General features: G+C 35.7%; 1 protein-coding gene across 6 annotated transcripts in view; it reads right to left on the minus strand.

The window, feature by feature from the left end:
* Stxbp5l (syntaxin binding protein 5L) overlaps window positions 1-23,217 on the minus strand; it is a 195,335-nt gene that overhangs the window by 104,913 nt on the left and 67,205 nt on the right. For all 6 annotated transcript variants that reach the window (XM_070030125.1, XM_070030124.1, XM_070030123.1 and 3 more), the window contains exons 6-7: window positions 16,426-16,560; window positions 14,183-14,246 (exon numbers count right to left, since the gene is read on the minus strand). In XM_070030125.1, the coding sequence (XP_069886226.1) occupies window positions 14,183-14,246; window positions 16,426-16,560 (199 nt within the window). The remainder of the gene's footprint in view (window positions 1-14,182; window positions 14,247-16,425; window positions 16,561-23,217) is intronic.

Below are 23,217 nucleotides of genomic sequence, written 5' to 3' on the forward strand. Positions count from 1 at the left end.
CTAAAAAAACTGGAAAATTTTAATTAAACAAGAACATTAATGTTATTCCAGATTTGAGCCACAGAATATAATAAAATCTTATTTTCATAAGTTCATATCATATTTTTCAAAGTTAATATGGGAAAGATAAAAGTTACTTCATCTATAAAATATTTCTAGTATCCTAGCTACTCAAGAAGTTGAGATCAGAGGATAATGGGAAGTCAGCCTAGGCAGATAAATCTGTAAGATTCATCTTCAAGCCTGAAGTGGAGGTGTGGCTCAAGTGGTAGAGCATCAGCCTTGAATGAAAAAGCTAAGGGACAGTACCCAGGCCCTGAGTACTTAAGTATTGACATAAAATAAATTACACAAACATATAAAACATTACTAGTAATAATTCCAAGTAAACAATAAAATATGAAATATTTATCATCAATACATCAAAAGTTGTTGAGCTAAATCTGTAAGATCACAATCCTAGAAACATGACATTACAATCACAGGAAGATAAAAAAACATTCCTTGACATCCAGGAGACATCAAAAAAGGTTCTATAGCCATGAGAAATCAAGACAAAAACAAGATCCTTGTGCAATAACTGACCACTCAAAAACATTTACAATGTATAAGATACAATCATATATGTGTACATACGTGTGTAGATGTGGGTATGAGTATAATGTATGCATAATGTGTATATAATTGTATGTATATATAAATCTGTATAATTATGGACATACAATTGTGTATGCATATGTATTAAATATATGCATATTGTATCTATACATGTATATATACACACAAATTATATATATATTTATAGAGATGTACATATGTGTGAATTTTTTAAATGTCTCTCAGAGTAGATGTAAGCATCATAAAAGTAGGGCAACTTTATTATGATATCATTGTCTGGACCTATGTGTAAAGAAAACAGATCTTTGGTGGGCTAGAGACATGGTTCTGTGGTATGCAACTGCCTAGCAAGTTCAAGACCCTAAGTTCAAACAGTGGCAGCATCCAGAGAGAGAGAGAAACAGAGACAGAGAGAGACAAAGAGAGACAGAGACAGATACAGAGACAAAGACAGAAAGAAAGAATTTAAAATAGCTATTTTCTAAAATATCACTAAATTCCAAATAATCAGAATTGCAGATATAAAATTAGAGCTGTTGAAAACATAAACAACATATCTCTAAATAATTAATAGGTTAAAAAGTAAGAAAAAGAAATTAAACAAAAATGAAAGAACTAAATAAAAATGCCTCATGCTGAAATATATGGAACACAATGAATCTAAACTGGGAGAGACTTTTAGAAGTACATATACATTGCCCCATTTGTTAGGAAATGGAAAGACTTGGAAAAAATTATATTAAGTGAAGTAAGCCAGGCCCAAAGAAACATAGGTCCCATGGTTTCCCTTATTTGCAATATCTAGTATATGTATGAGTCAAGCGGAAAAGGTCAGATAATGTGATGTTAGGAAAATGAACCCTTAGATATGTATTTTAATGTTTTTTTCTTTCATGCATTTGTTTCTAACGCATTTATAAGATTTTTTCTTTGTTGCTTTGTATGTCCCTCCCCCACAGTATAATCCCTGCTTCCACTATATTTGATGTCCATATAACTTGTGGAGGAGATGGGGAAAAACAAGTCGTTTAAGGATACAGGTGGACCTGTTGCAACAATGAGAAGTACAAGTTGTCATGTCGAAAACAAGCTTTACAACGTTGGTGGGGGGGTAGGGGGGGTAGACTGGGGGGGAAGGCTGGGAAGGGATATGAAGGGTAAACAAAGGAGGAGGCTGCAATGCTTGATAAGAATGTATGCATTATCCTGCCCATGTAATTGTAACCCCTCTGTACAGTATGTTCACAAAAAAAATAAAATAAAATGAAAAAAAATAAAAATAAAAATGGATTTAAACATTTGATTGCTAAAAGCCAAGAAAAAAAGTAAACTTCAGAAGGAAGAAAAAAATCATGATAGTAAATCTAAGAGCAAATAATGCTTTTCATTTATTCAATTACATTTTTACATTTAAAAAAAGTAACTTTAAAACTTTTCCACATATTAATTTTCTTGCTAGCATTATACCTATTATTCTTACTTTCTGTTGCGAACTTACTTGAAATCTTCATTATCTTTTTAAAGAGTATAATTTCTAGAATTGAATTTTAGTATGAAACTTTAAAAATTCTTATTTGTATTCATTTGAATACTGATTTTCTCAGGCCTTTCAGATAGCTATCATATAATCCAAAATATGATACTATTTTACCTCCTCCTTTCTAATTTTTTTGTCAGTCATGGGTATTTTTTATGCAACTAATTATTTATATTTATGTAAATTACATTACTGAAACTTCCTATAGTGTCAAAAAAGTGGAACAGATGGGCATCTTTTTTTTCTTTGTAACTTTAATGGCAATGCCTCTAGTGTTTCCTCATTAAATGAGATCACAAATTCTGAAGGAGAGAAGTAGGGAGTGGTGGAGTATATGAACTGATTTATACTTTATGTATAACTTTGTAAAGAAACATGTTTAATTCTAAATAAATATTATAGTTGTATATTTGATAAATTATGATACAGTAAACATAACTCTAAAGCTACAATCAATGCTAATAAATAAGAGACACATTTTTCAAGAAAAGTAGAAGCCAAATGGTGCTGGGAGAATTGGATATCCATATACAGATTGAAATTAGATCCCTATCTGTAACCGTGTACCAATGTAAATTCAAAATTGATCAAAAACCTTAACATAAGACTGGAAACTTCAGCATTATACAGGAAAGAATATGAAAAAGCACTAGCACTTGTTGATATAGAAAACTCTCCACATAGAACTCTAGAAGCTCAGTAAATAAAAATGAGGATTGACAGGGCTGGGAAGGTGGCTCAATGGTAGAGCGCTTGCCTTGCATGCATGAGGACCTGAATTTGATTCCTCAGCACCACATAAGCAGAAAAAAACCAAAAAGCCAGAAGTGGTTCTGTGGCTCAAGTGGTAGAGCACTCGCCTTGAGCTGAAGAGCTGAGGGACAGTGCCCAGGCCCAGAGTTCAGGCCTCACGACCAGAAACCCCCTCCCAAAAAAATGAGGATTGACAAATGGGATTACATCAAGTTTAAATTAAAAGCCTTTGCTATAGCAAAGGATGTAGCCACTAGGCTGAAAAGACAAATCTCCATAATAGAAGAAAAATTTTCACCAGCTATCCATAATATATAGAGAACTTAAAACATTGTACCACCCCAAGAATCAATAAACCAATTAAATAAATGAGTGAAGGACCTAAACAGACACTTCTCAGAAAAAGAAGCACAAATGACCAATGAATACACAAGAAAAGGTTCAACATGTCTGGTCATAAAAGAAATGCGAAATAAAATAACTTTGAGATTCTATCTCATTCCAATCAGAATGGCCATCAAAAGAATATGACAACAATGCTAGTAAGCATATGTCTAAAATAAAATCTCATAAATTGTCAGTGGGAATATAAATTAGTGGAACCACTAGTAAAGTTTGCATTACAGAGATTTTTTCTCAAAAAATTTTTTGATCCACCCTAAAAACAAACAACTATCAACCAAGAATACTGTACCCAGCTAAACTCTCCTTCATAACTGAAGGCCAAATAAAAACCTTCCATAGCAAAGAAAAATTGAAACAATACATCTCCACCAAACCAGCCCTACAAAAGATTCTTAAAAATGTCCTACACATAGAAAACCAACAAGACCGCAACAAAGGCCAAGAAACTGCACCCAAACTGAGAATCCAAGAACCATAGGAAGAACCCAGTTTTTGCAGTCCCCAAGAAGGTGGATAACATGGCAGGAACTCCCAAATACCTCTCAGTCCTATCTCTTAATGTTAAGGGACTGAACTCTCCAATTAAGTGACATAGACTGTCTAGTTGGATTAAAAAACAAGACCCTTCTATCTGCTGCCTGCAGGAGTCACATCTTGCCCATAAAAACAAACACATTTTCAAAGTTAAAGGCTGGAACAAAATCTACCAGGCAAACGGCCCCCATAAACAGGCAGGAGTTGCAATCCTAATATCAGATAAAATAGACTTCAAATTAAAATTCGTGAGAAGAGATAAAGAAGGTCGCTACATACTAATTAAAGGATCTCTCCTTCAGGAGGATATTACAATTCTAAATATCTATTTGCCAAACAATGGAGCACCCAAATTTATCAAAGAAACACTACTTTCCCTCAAATCCCATATAGATCCAAAGACATTAATTGTTGGGGATTTTAACACACCACTCTCCCCACTAGATAGATCAACTCAGCAAAAACTCAACAGAGAAACCGCAGATCTAAACAACTGCATAGATCAACTAGACTTAACAGACATCTACCGAACATTTCACCCAGCAGCATCAGAATACACGTTTTTCTCAGCAGCACATGGAACGTTTTCTAAAATAGACCACATTTTAGGCCACAAAGAAAACTTGTCTAAACTCAGAAACATTGAAGTTATACCTTGCATTCTCTCTGACCACAAGGGAATAAAATTAGAACTCAACACCAAAAGCCACCAAAGAAAGTCCGGTATCACATGGAGACTGAACAACACACTGCTGAACCAAGAGTGGGTCATGGAAGAGATTAGAAAGGAAATTCAAATGTTCATGCTATTCAACAAAAATGAACACACAAATTACCAGCTCCTCTGGGACACAGCAAAGGCAGTACTCAGAGGCAAGTTTATAGCTCTGAGCTCCTACATCAACAAATTGGAGAGATCTGAAACTAGCAATTTAATGACACATCTAAACCTCCTTGAAAAAGAGCAGCAAGATAAACCCCAATCCAGTAGATGGAAAGAAATAATCAAAATTAAATCAGAATTAAATGAATTAGAATCCAAAAAACTATAGAAAGAATCAACAAAACAAAGAGTTGGTTCTTCGAAAAACTTAACAAAATTGACAGACCCTTAGCAAATCTTATCAGAAAAAGAAGAGAACACACCCAAATTAATAAACTCAGAGATGAGAATGGAAACATCACCACAGAAACAACTAAGATTCAGAACATTATAAGGGAATACTTCTCAAAACTTTATGCAAATAAGTTTGAGAACTTGACAGAAATGGACCTCTTCCTAGCAAATATTGACATGCCAAAACTAAACCAAGATGAGTTAAACTATCTTAACAGGCCCATATCAAGCACTGAAATAGAAACAGCAATAAGAGACCTCCCAGCTAAGAAAAGTCCAGGACCAGATGGTTTTACAGCAGAATTTTACAAGGCCTTCAAAGCAGAGCTCACACCAATACTCCTCCAACTCTTCAATGAAATTGAAAGAGAAAGCTCACTACCCAACACATTCTATGAAGCCATCATAACCCTCATCCCAAAACCAGGTAGGGACTCATCAAAGAAAGAGAACTATAGACCCATTTCTTTGATGAACATTGATGCAAAACTTCTCAACAAAATTTTGGCCAATCGACTTCAACAATTCATCCAAAAAATCATACACCACGATCAAACAGGATTCATTTCAGGGATGCAAAGCTGGTTCAATATACGCAAATCAATTAATATTATTCATCACATCAATAGGAGCAAGAATAAGAACCACATGGTTATCTCAATAGATGCAGAAAAAGCATTTGACAATATCCAACACCCCTTCATGATGAAGGTTCTGGAAAAATTAGGAATCCATGGAACATTCCTCAATACAATAAAGGCTGTATATGACAAACCTACAGCCAGCATTATACTCAATGGTGAAAAACTAAAGCCATTTCCTCTTAACTCAGGAACAAGACAAGGATGCCCACTCTCTCCACTTCTCTTCAATCTAGTATTAGAATGCCTAGCTACAGCAATAAGACAAGATGCAGACATAAAGGGGATCCAAATAGGGAAAGAAGAAATAAAACTCTCCCTCTTTGCAGATGACATGATCTTGTACTTAAAGAATCCCATAGACTCCACTCCCAAATTACTCAAGCTGATTCAAAACTTTGGCAAAGTAGCAGGTTATAAAATTAACCCCCAAAAATCAATGGCTTTTCTGTATGCCAACAATGAGAAAAGTGTGGCTGAAATTAGGAAAGCAACTCCATTTGTAATAGCCCCACAAAAAATAAAATACCTAGGAATTAACTTAACTAAAGAAGTGAAGGACCTCTATGATGAAAACTTTAAAATCTTGAAAAAGGAAATCAACACACAACTAAAAAAATGGCAAAACCTCCCTTGCTCCTGGTTTGGAAAGATTAACATCGTGAAAATGGCAATACTTCCCAAGGCTATCTACAAATTCAACGCAATACCTATCAAAATTCCAACCTCATTCTTCAAGGAAATAGAAGAGGCAATCCAAAAATTCATATGGAACAATAAAAGACCCCGAATAGCAAAAACGCTCCTCAATGGAAAGAACACTGCTGGAGGAATATCAATACCAAATTTCAAACTCTACTATAAAGCCATAGTAATCAAAACAGCTTGGTATTGGCATAAGAACAGACCTCAGGACCAATGGAATAGAATTGAAAACCCAGAAATGAACCTACAGACCTATAGCCATCTAATCTTCGATAAGGAAGCTAAAACAATAGAATGGAAGAAAGACAGCCTCTTCAGTAAATGGTGCTGGCAAAATTGGTTAACTACATGTAGAAAACTAAAGCTAGATCCTTATATATCACCCTGCACCAGAATCAACTCCAAATGGATCAAAGACCTTGAACTCAAAGCAGACACTCTGAAAACATTACAGGATGGAATAGGAGAAACCCTAGGTCTCCTTGGCTCAGGCCGAAATTTTTTGAATAGAGACCCAGAAACACAACAAATCAAAGAAAGGTTGGACAAATGGGATTGCATAAAGTTGCAGAGCTTCTGCAGGGCAAATGACATAGCTAGCAAGATCAATAGAAAGCCCATGGATTGGGAGAAGATCTTTACTAGCCATACAACAGACAAGGGTCTCATATCTAAAATATACTTGGAACTCAAAAAATTAAACCCCTCAACAACAAATCCTCAAAGAAACAACTGCCCAATAAATAAGTGGGCGAAAGACTTAACGAGAAACTTCTCTGAAGAAGAAAGAAGGATGGCCAATAGACACATGAAGAAATGTTCAACATCCCTAGCCATAAAAGAAATGCAAATCAAAACAACATTGAGATATCACCTCACCCCAGTTAGAACGGCAAAAATCAAGAACTCTAACAACAACAGATGCTGGAGGGGATGTGGACAGAAAGGAACCTTACTTCATTGTTGGTGGGAATGTAAACTTGTTCAACCACTTTGGAAAGCAGTATGGAGGTTCCTCAAAAGACTTCACATAGAACTCCCCTATGACCCAGCAATCCCACTTTTGGGCATTTATCCAAATGTTTACAAACAAGACCACACTAAAGCTACCAGCACAACAATGTTTATTGCAGCATTATTTACCATAGCTAAGATATGGAACCAACCCAGATGCCCCTCAGTAGATAAATGGATCAAGAAAATGTGGTATATATACACAATGGAATTCTATGCCTCCATCAGAAAGAATGACATTGCCCCATTTGTTAGGAAATGGAAAGGCTTGGAAAAAATTATATTAAGTGAAGTAAGCCAGGCCCAAAGAAACATAGGTCCCATGGTTTCCCTTATTTGCAATATCTAGTATATGCATGAGTCAAGCGGAAAAGGTCAGATAATGTGATGTCAGGAAAATGAACCCTTAGATATGTATTTTAATGTTTTTTTTCTTTCATGCATGTGTTTCTAACGCATTTATAAGATTTTTTCTTTGTTGCTTTGTATGTCCCTCCCCCACAGTATAACCCCTGCTTTCACTATATTTGATGTCAGTATAACTTGAGGAGGAGATGGGGAAAAACCAGTTGTTTAAGGATACAGGTGGACCTGTTGCAACAATGAGAAGTACAAGTTGTCATGTCCAAAACGAGCTTTACAATGTCGGTGCGGGGGGGGGGGTGGGAATGGGGGGGAAGGAGAAGGATTGGGATTGGGGGGGAGGGGGGAGGCTGGGAAGGGACGTGAAGGGTAAACAAAAGGAGGAGGCTGCAATGCTTGGTAAGAAATGTACACATTATCCTGCCCATGTAATTGTAACCCCTCTGTACAGTATGTTCACAAATAAAATAAAATTAAAAAAAATAAAAAAAATTAAAAAAAATTTTTTTGATCTAGAGAAGCCACTATTGGCATGTATCTGACAGAATATAATTCAGGATATAATAATGGATTTGCACATGTGTGTTTATTGCAGCACTATTCAAATGGCCAACTTACAGAAATGACATAGACACTGTACAATTGATTAGTGGATCAAGTAAATGTGGTATATATGTATAAACAACGGCATTATTATTTATTCTTCCTAACAGGAAGAATAAAGTTCTGTCATTTTTAGGGCTATAGATCTGGAAAAAATTCATATTATACAAAGTAAGGCAGGCATGAGACAAATTATGAAATTAAAAGAAGAAAAGAGAGACAAATATGAAGGGAAACAAAATTATGTAAAGTAGTATAAAAACCAACTAGTCTGTCTTAAAACTTTGTAAGAAAATACAGGACAACAAATGGAAAAAATAAAATAAAATATTTTAGTAAACTTAAAGGATAGGTTTTAGTCCTCTAAGGAAGTCAAGTATGTGTGCAGCAGTGAAAGATCTCTACCTACGCAACTTTTTTTTTTTTTGGCCAGTCCTGGGGCTTTAACTCAGGACCTGGGTGCTGTCCCTGGGCTGCTGATTCTTTCTTTTTTCTTTTCTCAAGGTTAGCACTCTACACTTAAGCCACAGGCCCACTTCTGTTTTTTTCTGTTTATGGGGTACTGAGGAATCAAACCCAGGATTTCATGCATACCAGGCAAGCATTCTACCACTAAGCCACATTCCTCCTACTAGTTCTCTTTTATTTGGGCACTTTAGCTATGTAGTACCTGTTGAAAATAGAATCCTTACACTATTTGACTTGTTTGTTTTTTTCATCTGTGGCACTTATATAGCAGGCTTTCTCCTAGCTGATCCCAGTTTCTTATATCTTCAAATGTCTGGAGGTAGGACAGTAGGCCAGCTCTCTAGGCCAGCACTCCCTGAATCAGCACATAACCTTGCTAGGAGTTCCTAAATACAGGACAATTGACCCCTAAAGCTGCAGACAACTATAGGTGTCTCTCAAAATGGCCACTGAACTGCAACCAAAGTTCAGGAAGAAGAGAGAACTTTCATAGTGCCAATATGCCACTCTCAGGACTGCTGTCTGGTTGAACTATAGTTCTAAGATGTACTGAGATCAATAGCAATTGTGTTCTCTTAGTCTTGTATTCTCTGTTCCTCTCTCATTTCTTTTCTTTGAGAAAAGAAATATAATTTGATTAAACTTTTGAAATAGTACACTATGAATAAAGTGAAATAAGCCATACTCAGAGGGACAAATACTTCATTTTTGTCAGTTGTAAAATCTATATAAAAAGAAAATGTAAAAGACATTTGGGGCTGGGAAGGTGGCTCAGTGGTAGAGCGCTTGCCTTGCATGCATGAGGCCCTGGGTTCGATTCCTCAGCACCACATAAGCAGGGAAAAAAAGCCGGAAGTGGCACTGTGGCTCAAGTGGTAGGGCGCTAGCCTTGAGCTGAAGAGCTGAGGGACAGTGCCCAGACCCAGAGTTCAGGCCCATGACTGGACCCAAAAAAAAAAAAAAAAAAGACATTAAAAAGTGGGGTGAGGGGTCTATCTGGAAGGAGCCATTGTGAGAAAAGAGACAATGAAGGGGATAAGATTGAATGTCTGTATGAAAAGGCTAGAATGAAACAAATTTAAAAATTGCAAAAAAAAAAAAAGATCAAAAAGAGGGAGTGGGAAGGGGGAAAAGAAAATAACAGAAGGGGTGAGTATGATGAAAGTAGAGTATATGCATATATGGAAATACCACAATGAAACCCCTCACATTTTATAGTACATGATAATAAAAATCAGGAGGAAAAAAATCTATTTTAAAAAGTAACACCATGATATATTTGCTATCGCTACAGATTCCTTCATAGCCTCTGTAGTCTTGTTGCCTGTTATAGATGTGCCAGATCTACCAATCTATAGCATTTTAAAATCATAGATATTATGAAGACTGACTTTCTGCCATCATCTTCTACTGTCAACAAAAGCCTAAATAGCATAGGCACTACCCAGATTCTCAAATGTTATTTTTCTTTCCTAAGCATTCTTTATTAGAACTAAATAAAGACAGTGTACATCGAAGCCTCCTGAGGAGCATAGTAGGCAACTTATCCCAGTATACAGAGGATATTCATTTTTAACATTCTTAGCTTCCTGTCCCTCTGACTCCTTCTTTAATACTATATTAAAAGGCCTTGATATCTCTATTGACTGTAAGGAGTCCTGGAGCTGAACTGGTTGGAATGCCGCCTTGACAGTACTCAGAAGGCTGAGAATTGAATCCTGGAAAGGTCAAATGGACAAGGCAAGACAAATGCATAAATTGGTACCCTTAATATGCTTAACTTAGAGCTGTTTGCACACTAAAAGCTTGAGTCCTTGGATGAATTCTGTGTTATGTTAAAATGTTTATCACTTCCCTCTACTCTCTAACAATAAGGGAGTCAATTAGCACTACGTATACAAACTATTTCTCATGTTGATGGATGTAACCAAAAGAAAGATTGATACCCTAATTTCTGCATCTACCTGTAGTCAACTCAGATGTACTGAACTAAACAAACTTGGGGTTCAGAAACCAGTGAGTGCTGGACCCTCTGGTGTCCCCTTTCCTATCCTTCCTCTCCTGCCCCCTCTCATTTCTTCAGCTCTGGTATCCTGTTGTGCTGTTTGCAGGTAGCAAAAACTGACAATTTATCTTAAGTCAAAGTTTCAAAGAGATAGTCTCAGTAAATTACTGGAGCCAGATCCAAAGCACTAAATCCCAAGTCACAGATGAGTGCCCTATGTAAGGAACTCTTCTCTATGAAGTACCCAAGTTTAAGCCATTACAAACACCCCCAACACATTCCCTTGGTAACTGACAGAATTAGACAAGTCCTTGATTCCTTTGATGAGTATTCTATTTCCTTTATATGTAGTTTATTCTTTATAGAGTGAAACTGATGTTTCCTTCCTTTCTTGAGTATTTTATTTCTTTCATATGTAATTTATTCTTCATATGTAGAGTAAAACATATGTTTCCTTTCTTTCTTAATTTTCTCCCTCCCTCCTTGCCTCCCTCCTTCCCTCCCTCCCTTCCTTCCATGGATCCTGTGGTTTGAATTCAGGCCCTGGGTGCTGTCCCTGAGCTTTGTGCTCAAGAATAGTGTCCTACCATTTGAGCCACGACTCTACTTCTGTGTTTTTTGGTAGTTAATTGGAGATAAAAATTTCATAGACTTTCCTGCCCAAGGCTGACTTCAAACTACAATCCTCAAATCTGAGCCTCCTGAATAGTTTGGATTACAGTGCCTGACAAAACATACATTTCTATGTTAGGTTATACTGAGATCTGATATCTGATTCTAGCTATTGGCATGAGGTAATGAGTTAAAAAATGTACCTATCAAAAATGCAAGATATCTATCTACAGTGAGATCAGTACAGAGTCTTTCAGAGAAGAGAACCTGTTTTTCCTCAAAAATAGTAAAATTACTAGTCTGGAAGGTTCAGGAAATTTAGGGGAATTCTCAGGATTTAGCTATATAAATTTCTCTAGCACAGCTGTAGTAGCTGAAGAGTATTTTTTAAAAATCATGTCTATTTAGAAAGTCAGAATGTAACCTTGTTTGAAAAGAGGGTCTTTTGTTCTAATTAGTTTAAAATATTGGATAAAATCAATCTTGATTTAGAGTGAATCCAAGGCTAAATTCAATTACTGCTTTCCTTATTAGAAAAGAAAGTAGAGAGGATAGAGAGTCACAGTAAAAGTGGTCATAGATGATGGCAAAGACTAGGGCTCTGTGGCCACAAGTCAAGGAATATCTGAGATGGAAGAAAGAAAAGTATTTTCCCAAAGGCCTCAAAAGAAGCAGGGTCCAATCAACATCTTGGTTTCAAAATTCTGCCTCCAGAGCTGTGGAAGCAGTTGCTTCTGTATCTGGTGATGATAGGCATGCTCTAGCTATTGGGTTGAGATGAGACCTTATAAACTTTTTGCTAACAATGGCCTGGGACTGGGGTTATCTTGATTTCTTCCTTTTAGGTAGCTAGGATTCCACCGGCCCCTGACCTTAAGAATTATTTTAATGGTATCTTAAAGGGTCCCTAGAGTCATTAATGGGCACTCTGCCCATTAGTTAATGGGCAAAATAAAGAACTCCCCCCAAATGCCAACACCCTAGTCCAGAAAACATTCAAGTGTGTTTCTAATGGGCTACAAAAATAGTTCAGTGGTACAGCATGTGCTTAATCCCCAGAACCAAAGACACACAAAATAGTCTCTATGTTATACAAAGATTTTTTCATATATAATTAAGGCTTGTATATTTATACGGAAGGAGGGTCCTACAATATCCAGATTGACCCAAGTTAAGCATGAATCCTTAAAAGTATAGAATGGGTTTTTTGTTTTTGCCAGTCCTGGGACTTGAACTCAGGGCCTGAGCACTGTCCCTGAGTTTCTTTTGCTCAAAGCTAGCCTGGGCACTGTCCCTGAGCTTCTTTTGCTCAAGGCTAGCACTCTACCACTTGAGCCACAGTGCTACTTTCGGCTTTTTCCGTTTATGTGGTACTGAGGAATAGAACCCAGGGCTTCATATATGCTAGGCAAGCACTCTTCCACTAAGCCACTCCCTGCCCAAGAGTACAGAATGTTTTTAAGATGTCACAAAGAGACTGCAAAGATGAATGAAAATGGGCTTTAGAAATGGGGAAAAGAAGCTTCAAGTCAAGAATATGTGGATCCTCTGAAACAAATCATATTCTTTTCTAGTTACCTGAAGGATGAAATCCCACCAATATCTTGCTTTTAGCCCAATGAAACCTGGGTTTGACTTCTGGCATACTATTTAATGAATGAAAATGGTGGTGTTCTAATAAATCATTTAAAATAAATAGGAAACAGTGTCATGGACTGTACTTCTTGTCCTTGATCTAGACCAATCATGATTATTATCTTAACCAGAGTCCTGCTGATAAAAGACTGAGGCAAGAGCTGGGTGCCGGTGACTCATGCCTGTAATCCTAGCTACTCAAGAGGCTGAGATCTGAGGATTGGGATTCCAAGCCAGCTCGGGCAGGAAAGTCCATGAGACTCTTATCTCCAATTAACCACCAGAAAACTGGATGTGAAGCTATGGCTCAAGTGGTAGAGCTTGAACTGAAGAGCTGAGGGACAGCTCCTAAGCCCAGAGTTTAAGACCCATGACAGGCAAAAAAAAAAAAAAAAAAAAAAAAAAAGACTGAGGCAAGGCTTACATGCTAATCTTTCATAGAAAAGTACAAACTCAAGGTTGCAATTGAAGGGAAAGAGAAGTAAATCTAAGAAATAAAAAGCAAGAAAAATCAGTATTATGCTAACCATTAATTTATGGGAAGAAGCAACCACAGTCATTTATCAGGTATTTCATCAGTATATAGCATAGTTCTAACAGTTTATGTGGATAAAAACATGACTTGGAACATCCCAATGGGGTGAATATAGGAAGAATTTATTCCTTATCTCTCGTCTGACATCAGTTAAAGTTTTCTCTCCTCACTTTAGTCGCATTACTTGACCCCTTGGCAACTGTTAGAGAAACCAGATTGTGCACCTTATGTTGTGGCATACCTTCAAAACCCAGAATTAATGAGGAGCTGAGATAGCTAGTCAAATTCAGAAGATGTAGTGTGTGAAGTTAATTAACCCTGACATACCAGAGATGCTGGGCACAGCTAGTCAACTTCAGGAAGCTGTAGTGTATGAAGTCAATTAACACTGACATGCCTGAGATTTTAAAAAAGCTTAAAATTTAAGACTTTAAACTAAAACCTAAAAATGGAAACTACTGACCATTATTGGAATCATTCATTCATTCATTCATTCACTGCTCCTTCATCTAGTCAACAAATACTAATTTTAAGGTAACACTAAATGCTATGAACTAAATGTTAGATATAAAATAATAGAAAGATGCAACTTGTTTAGGAAGAATGAAAGCAAGAATAACAGTAGCATAATACTCACTTTCCCTTCATCTCTTGGGCTATCACTTAAATGTACAACTGGACCTGGATGAGTTTTAGTTGACCTGTAAATCAATACAAAATAGTAAGTAAAAACTAAGTAGTAAAATACCTTACTCAAAGACATTAAAATCATATTAGAATAAACTCCCTATATTCCAAACTTAAGCTCTTGTTCATTTGATTTCTGAGTTTTCTTTTTGAACTACAGTAGAATTGTTATTCAGATTTAGTTCATAACTGATTTGCAAGAATGCTACAGTAGGATAATTTCAGCATGTGTTATCCAAATTTGGATAGAAAATTCAAGCTTTATTTCAAATCTACACAATTTTTCATATTGCAATTTAACAATGCAGAATAAATGTAAAGACTTAGTTGGTTAAGAAAGCATCTATGAATCAGAATTGATGCACTGACTACTAGTTTCCTACCTCATTTTTAAACATTCTTCATGGCCAATTTAATCCATTCTCATGGTTTCAACAACCATGTAAATTCTGATCTCTCTTACTTCAGACTCATACATTCTATATCCTCCCGTATCAAATTAACAGAATGTCATAAATATCAATAACTAAACATTCCTAAAATACCCGAATTTATTATTTTACTCCAGTACTCAAACTCCTGGTTTCTTTCACTAATTTCCATCAATATAAACAGTTTCCCAAGCCAAATTCTTAAAGGTCATTATTAATTTTTCCTTATTTGGATTTTTTATGTACTAGTACTGAGACATAAGCTTTTTCAAATTAAAGCTGAAGTCCACCAGTTGAGGAATACCTCCACTTCTTTTTGGAGAGAAGAATCACACAAATTTTTCTGCCTGAACTGGCTTTGAACCAAAATTCTCAGACCTCAGCCTGCTTAGTAGATAGGATAACAGGCATGAGACATCAATGCCCGGCCTGGTTTTCTCTGTATTCACTACCTTATGTATATAACTTTAACCCCTCTGTACATTACCTTGACAATAAAATTTAAAAAAAATAAAATATTAATTGTAAAAAGGACTGCTCATGTGGTAGTCCTACATATGCATATAATGTACTTTGATCATAATCATTCCATCTATTATTGTTTTTTAATCCCCTTTCACCATCCACCTTTTAAAAACTATATTTTTAATGGGTCTCATTATGATCATCTTTCATCCAGACACTATGGGAGGGTGTTCCCAAAGTCTGTGACTTTCTCCTGTTCCTTGTTTTCATGTCCACAGAGTATGATCAGTATCAAGCCATAGGTTTTCTTTCAAGATGGCATTGCATAATTGGAAAACTTAACATTTCACATTAGTAAAAACTTAAATATTAGTGCAAAAATAAAGTGATAATGAGCCTCAAGCACATATCCAAAAATGCTGTACAGTTCACATGAAAGAGATTAATAAATCCCTTCTATTTGAACCCAAAACAGCATTTTAGTGAAGCAAGGGGGGGGGAAAGCTATGAAAAGGTATATGTACTGCTCAAGATTTTTATATTGAAAAAAATTCCAATCCCAAGCCTCTAATCCTACTCAGAAGGGTGAGATCTGAAGATCATTGTGAAAAGCCAGCCCAGGTAGGAATATATATGAGACTCTTATATCCATCTTAATCACCAAAAGACCAGAAGCAGAGGTGTGGCTCAAGCAATAGAGCACTAGCCATGAGTAAAAACAGCTTAGGAACACATCCAGGATTTGATTTCAAGCCTCAGAACCAGCACAAAATAAATAATAAATCCAATCCCACTAAAATGGATCATACTAAGGTTGATCATAAAACAGTGAAATGAGTTCCATGTATAACTTTTTTTATTGTGAAAATATTTTACAGAGGGGTTACAATTACATGGGCAAGATATCAATCATTGTAGCCTCCTCCTTTGTTTCCCCTTCCCATCCATTCCCATCCTCCCCTATCCCCCCCCAAGCCTCTTCTCCCCCTGCCCCCAACCAAAGTTGTAAAGTTCATTTTCGACATAACGACTTGTACATCTCATTGTTGCAATGGGTCTACCTGTATAACTTGTATAATTATCCAATTTTATTATCTGAGTTTATATAAATCCAAATTATTAGCAGTAAAATAAACACATATCTCCTTATCATATCTACTTTTAAAAATATTTATGGTTTTGTTTTAGCCTAATATCATCAAATTAATTACAAATTACCAACAGAGAAATTCAATACACATTACACAACTACATAAAATACTTAAGCTAGTAAAAGAATTTACAAGTTCAAACTTACAGTTCAATTGCCTTGTTCCACATGATAACATATCCAGAAAGAATGAAAGATTCAATATTTACAATATGAGTATTTCCTCTTTCTGTGCCAACATAGAGCCATTTACTCTGGAAAGGTAGATGACAGTAAGTAATTCTGAAAGAAAGAAAATTACAATGAAAATATCTAAATTTCCATCTGTTCAGTATATTTTCCTTACACTTATACTCAGATGTAGTGATAACTATATAAACAATAAGTTATTAATAAGAAGGTATGCCATTAAGGATGATAATCATTATGAAATAAGTATATATTGTATAACTCAAGTTAAACCTATTTATCTTCTCCAATCTTTATCAATTCTGTATAGTAAAATCTTTCTAAATCTTTGCTTGCAGTTTTTTTTTTTTAAATCTACCCTGTATTATTGTTATTTATCTCCAATTAACCACCAGAGCTGTGGCTCTAAGTAGCAGAGTACTAGCCTTGAGCACAAAATCCCAGGTCCTAAGTTCAAGCCCCACAACCAACAAAAAATGAAAAAGAAGTTTACAGTTAATCTCTTTTCAGAACTTGTTATTGTTATTTAATCATAATTATATTTCATAGAATCTACTTGAGGAGTTAAAAGAGCTGAACAAAATTCTGACATGATGTGGACAGAGTAATTTTTTAAAGAACATAAATAAATTTACAACATGACTGTACTTTGTAACACATAAGAATAAAATATATAAACATATAAATTAACCAAGTGCCAGTGGCTCATGCCTACAATCTGAGCTACTCAGAAGCTGAGATCCAGAGGATTGCTATTTGAAGCCAGCCTAGATAGAAGAGCCAATGAGGCTCCATCTCCAAAATAACTGGCAAATAGCTAGGCTAGATGCATGGCTCAAGAGTTAGAATGTTAGCCAAGCAATCAAGCCTAGTAAACACAAAGCCTTTGGTTTGAATTCCAGTAACAGAAAAAAAAACAAATTATAAAAAGGTTTTGTGGGGTTTTTTTGACAGTACTAGGATTTGAAACTGTCACGGCCAAACTCATAGCCCTTTTTATGCTTTATTTTTCAGATAGGGTCTTTAAGCTTTTGTCCTAGACCAACCTTGCACCACAGTCCTCCTACCAATACCTCCAATGTAGGTGTATTTACATTTATGTGTCTCACTAACACCTTGAATCTGCCCTCAAACTGTACCCCTCCAAATCTCTGTCTCCAAAGTAGAAAAATCTATTTAAGACTGAATGAATAGTGAACATTCAGCATGTCCAATTTATACTCTCTATCCAGTTCACTTATTATTTTCAATACATACTTCTCTGAATTAAATATTATCTCTTCAAAGTACCATGCTAAAAGCACCCTGCTATAACCAAACACCAAAATGCCTGTTATAACATAAGCAATTAAAGAGGCAGCTGATTAATATGTAATCTCTATGATGCTGGACAATTTTGATTAAAACATGAAATCAAAATTTGCTGTCCCTAGCGGGGTGCCGGTGGCTCACGACTGTAATCCTAGCTTTCAGGAGGCTGAGATCTGAGGATCATGGTTCAAAGCCAGCCCGGGCAGGAAAGTCCATGAGACTCTTATCTCCAATAAACCACTAGAAAAAAAAACTGGAAGTAATGCTGTGGTTCAAGCAGTAGAGTGCTCACCTTGAGCTGAAAAGCTGAGGGATAGCCTATGCCCAAGCCTAGAGTTCAAGCCCCACGACCGACAAAAAAAAAAGAGTTGCTGTCCCTAAGTGATATTAAATAATGTTTCACAGAAAATAACTTGATAGTCATATTTCTAAGCAAGGAAGGATCAATTTCCAATTCAATCTAAATTATTATTGATATGAAATTGAGAAATAATTTCATTTATTAGCAATTTGAATAATCTTTCTTTGAAAGACAGATCAGACATTTTTTATAATTACAGATAATAAAATATGATCAGTGGATAAGGAAGTTACAAAGAAGCAAATTTGGATAAACAAGAATTAAATTTTGAAGGACTAGAGTTCTTTAAAATTAAGTTACTCAAATTTGTAAGATATTCTTACCCATGTTCTTACATAAGTACTTTCAATAAATGATTTACAGACTCTTCCCAATTCTCAGAGGTTCTACAGTTTACATAAAACATCATCAGGGCTGGGAAGGTGGCTCAGTAGTAGAGCGCTTGCCTTGCATGCATGAAGCCCTGGGTTCGATTCCTCAGCGCCACATAAGCAAAAAGAAAATAGCCGGAAGTGGCGCTGTGGCTCAAGTGGTAGAGTGCTAGCCTTGAGCTGAAGAGCTGAGGGACAGCGCCCAGGCCCAGAGTTCAGGCCCAGACCGCCCCCCCCCCCAAAAAAAAATCATCAGATTCTGGGGTGTTGAGGCCCAGGAGGAAAAATTGTACATAATCAAGATTATTAGGACAAACACAAAACAACAAAAGAGCATTTTCACTTACTTATAGAAAACTTCCATTTGTATATGAACCTTTTAAGACTTGAAATTTAAAAATAATTAGACAAAATAGCTTCCTGTCAGTTCTACAATGAAAACTATAATAATTTCTGTAGAGACTGTTCAGAGAAGTTTATTTTCTTATAGAAATAATGTTTTCTAACTTCATTTAAATTTTGAGAATATTTCAATTTTCTCAGTGAGAGAACTAGATCACAGAGGCCAAGTGAGGAGCAGTAATAAAATATTCCTATAACTTTTGTTAAGGGTGATAAACATGGAGGCCTATGGGGAGCCACAAATCTCACACCACTTAGTAATAAAGAGTATCCATCCTTTGTCAGGGGTCATTGATTCCAATTGAGGAATCCTAACTTCAAACACATATATCAGTAGCAAGTAACATTTGCTCTCTTGCTAGTAAAATGTCAAAAATCACTGAAGAATTGTTTACATATGGCCTAGAATCTTATTAACAAAATACTCTAAAATGCCCAACCAGATTTAAATGTAAAATTTCAGAATTAAAAATTTAGTCAAAGAAAAAATATCCAAAATCGCATCTCAATTAATAAAAGATGTGAGCTAAAGGATGCAAAAACTGGGCAAAATCAAAAATATAGAAAAAAAGGCAAAACAGAAAAACAATACTTTCACTTATGGGGGTGGGTGGGAAGAGAACAAATTCTCATCAGAACAAAAGGAACTAAGATGCTATTCAAGTGCTTAAAGAAAAATATCTGTCAATTCACAATTCTATATGTGGCAAAAATATCTTTCAGATATAGAGTTAACCCTTCATATCTGATGGTATAGTGTTCAAAGGAGACTGCCAATTAGGAAACCCACAAATGCTCAGGAAACAGAGACTTCAGTATTGTACTGTTTATGAATTATTTATATTTCCCATATAAACACCCAACTTCAACAATACTACCTTTCAACAAATCTAAAATTTTTACTTTAACACTTAAATTGAGCATATTCACTTTTACTGTGCTTTTTAAGCACCATTTGCTTTTCAGGAGCCATATTTTTACAAACTCAAAGGCAAGAAAACACTCAGCAAATCATACAATGATTTTAACACAACCAAAAAGGCCAGAAGTGGCACTATGGCTCAAGTGGTAGAGCGCTAGTCTTGAGCTGAAGAGCTGAGGGACAGTGCCCAGGCCCACAGTTCATGCTCCATGACTGACAAAAAAATTGCATGGGAAGAAATTTAATATAAATAGGTAAAGGGATGTAAATAAAGGAAATACCTTTGTATTTCATTCAAACTGGTAAAATACAACTATAGATGGTTATAAATTGTTCATATATAATAAAATGTCTGCAGCAAGTACTTAAATGAGATACAAAGAAGCAAAAAAGGATAAAAAATACAAAGCTAAATAAAAAGATAAATCAAAAGATTTATCGAAAGATAAATAAAAATGGAATTCTAAAAGCTACATAATGAGGCTACAGAAGGGGCTCTAAATTTTGTAGTTGTACTGACCTAAGAAGATGGGTACATGTCACAAACATGTTAATAAAAATAAAACACAGGAAGTTGCTCTGAATGGTAACTCAAACCTGTAATCATAGCAATATAGGACACAGAGATCATGGAATCACTGTTTGTGGCCAGAAGAAATTCTTGGGACCCCATTCTCAACCAATGGCAGGAGGCAGTAATACTTGCCTGTTATCCCAGCTACAGGGGAAACAAATGACTGGCCACAGTGCAGCAGGAATGTGATTTCCAGAAACTGTGGGAAGCCTAAGTAGAAGGATCACAGCTTAGGCTGACCAGGGAATAAAGTGAGGCACTATTTCAAAAATAACCAACACAAAAAAGGAGCCCGAGTGGTAGAGCACCTGCCTACCAAGCACAAAATCCTATATTCTAATTCCAACACCACTACAAAATAACCCAAAAAAGCATGCAGGGTTTATTGCAAATCCATCCTCACCATAGAAAGCATTTCTTTTTGTCTTGTTTGCTCCTTTTTCTGTCTTTGGGAGGGGAAAGGGGGCCACAGAAATAGAGGGACAAAAGGTGAACTAATGCAGCAGTGGTATTCACTAGATACTATGTTGAAAATGGACTATACAACTTGTGGGTGGAGATGGGAGGGAAAAATTGGGATAGAGAAAGGCAAGAAGTGTCATTGTCCTGAGTTAAATAACTGTAACCCCTCTGTACATGACCTTTATAATAACGATTAACTTTTTTTTAAAGAATCCAAATAGTATGCAAAGTTTATTGCAAATCCATTCTCACTATAGAAAAACATCACAAAGAGTTTTTCTCAAGATATATGAAGTAGGAAGAAGCTAAATAAAGAATAGAATTTTAAGATAGTAAATTATACTTACAAATTGTATTGATGAATAAAAATATGCAGGTCGAAATTTTAAAAAGGCCAAGTATGGTGGCATACACCTTAATCTTATCTACTCAGGAGGCAAATTGAGGTAGGATCATGATATGATACCAGCTGGGCTAAAAAGTTAGTGAGATCTCATTTGAACCAATAAGCCAGGCATGGTGGTGGTTTGAGCTATTGGGAGGAAAATGAAGAAGGATTGCATTCTGAGACCATCCCTGAAGAAAAACAGGACACTCTATCTAAAAATTAACTAAAGATAAAAAGCTGGAAGAATGGCTTAAATGGCAGAGTACCTGCCTAACAAATGTGAAGATGTGATTTCAAGTTTCAGCAGCATACACACAAAATAAAGATTAGAATGAAGGTGAATGTTAATGTATGCAATTGTTTAAAAATAATTTATAAGTAGAGAATTCAAGAAAATAGAAAGAATGTTGTAGGATAATTTAAATCTATTACAAATTTATAAAATAACTTCAGTGAAAGGGATAATGGGAAAATATAGGGACATAAGTTATTTTGGATATGAGTACAGTCTAATACTGAAAACAAAAGGATTTCATATAAACACTAAACTCTAGTAATTTCTCATTAGTACATAAATCAACAATTCTGATTCTGAAATAAGAATGTGAAGGTTGAAAAATTAAGCAAATGGATGATGGAGTGGGCAAGTTTCTTTTGTTGGAATGAAAATTTACAGATAAGCAGAAAAGGTAAAAATGTAGATATGGTAATAAATCATATTCAGGAGGCATTGTGATGAACTCATATTCTGCTTATTATAAATACAAATAGTCATATCAGTAAATATTCACAGATATACATACATCTTTGATGTGGTAAATTAGTGGGTTTATAAGCAATTATAATGCACTTAACAATAAACACTTGGTTCTTAGTGTTTCTAATATAATGAAATGAAATTAAAGAACTTGCTGGTTCTAGGATTGGGAAAGGAAACACATAAGAAGAGCCTGGAATATGTCATCATATAAAAAAAATGAGAAGATGCTATTAAGAAAAAAAAGCCTATACTGGTGAATGTATGCTAAAGAGACAAATAACCATCTGAAATCAGAGCTCCCAATGAGCAAAATTAGAACAATGAACCTGATGAATGAGTCAGTTTAACTGGCCATGTGGGCGGTACCCAAATTAAACATTATTTCTACTAGGATAAGACTAGAATTTTAATCTGTAGACTCAATGGATTTGTCTTCCCTAATGTGAATGGACACATCCCAATCTTTGAAGACTTAAACAGAACCAAAGGTGAAAGAAGGTAGAATTCACCACTTCTGATTCCTATCTGCCTCAATGATGATACATCTCATTTCATCTTCCCAGCCTTCAGACCTAGATTTTATTTATTCATTCATTCATTTGATCAATCAATCAATATGAAATAATAAAATCTTGTTTTATATTTTTGGTCACACTCCAAATCTAATTTATTGCTCACTGCTCTAGAAAAACAGACCTATCAATATGCATACAAATGTCTTGATAATACCTAACTTATGATGGTTTGATTTGATTTGTAATTTTCCACTGTATATTAATCCCTTCAGACTTGGTGTTAATTACACCTAGCTTCTCTGGATCAGATCTCGCTTAGAAAATTTCTAGAATTTCCTTCTGTGTGTGTGTGTGTGTGTGTGTGTGTGTGTGTGTGTGTGAGAGAGAGAGAGAGAGAGAGAGAGGGAGAGAGAGAGAGAGAGAGAGAGAGAGAGAGAGAGAGAGAGTGCATGTGCACGCACATGTGCATGCCTTAGTGCACAAGAGAATGCGAATGGGGGAGCTATGTGTATATACCAATGCTCCTTGGCTTATGATTGAGTTACATCCCAACAAATCCATCATAAGTTGAAAATATCAATAAGTCAAAAATGTATTTAATTAGTGTTTACCCTCGTGATCATATGGCTGGCTGGAAGCTGTAGCTCGCTGCTGCTGCCCAGCATCACAAGAGAGTATCGCTAG

Source organism: Dipodomys merriami, unplaced genomic scaffold (assembly GCF_024711535.1).
Source record: "Dipodomys merriami isolate MVZ:Mamm:240054 unplaced genomic scaffold, mDipMer1.0.p SCAF_2, whole genome shotgun sequence".
In the NCBI taxonomy this organism is placed as follows: Eukaryota; Metazoa; Chordata; class Mammalia; order Rodentia; family Heteromyidae; genus Dipodomys; species Dipodomys merriami.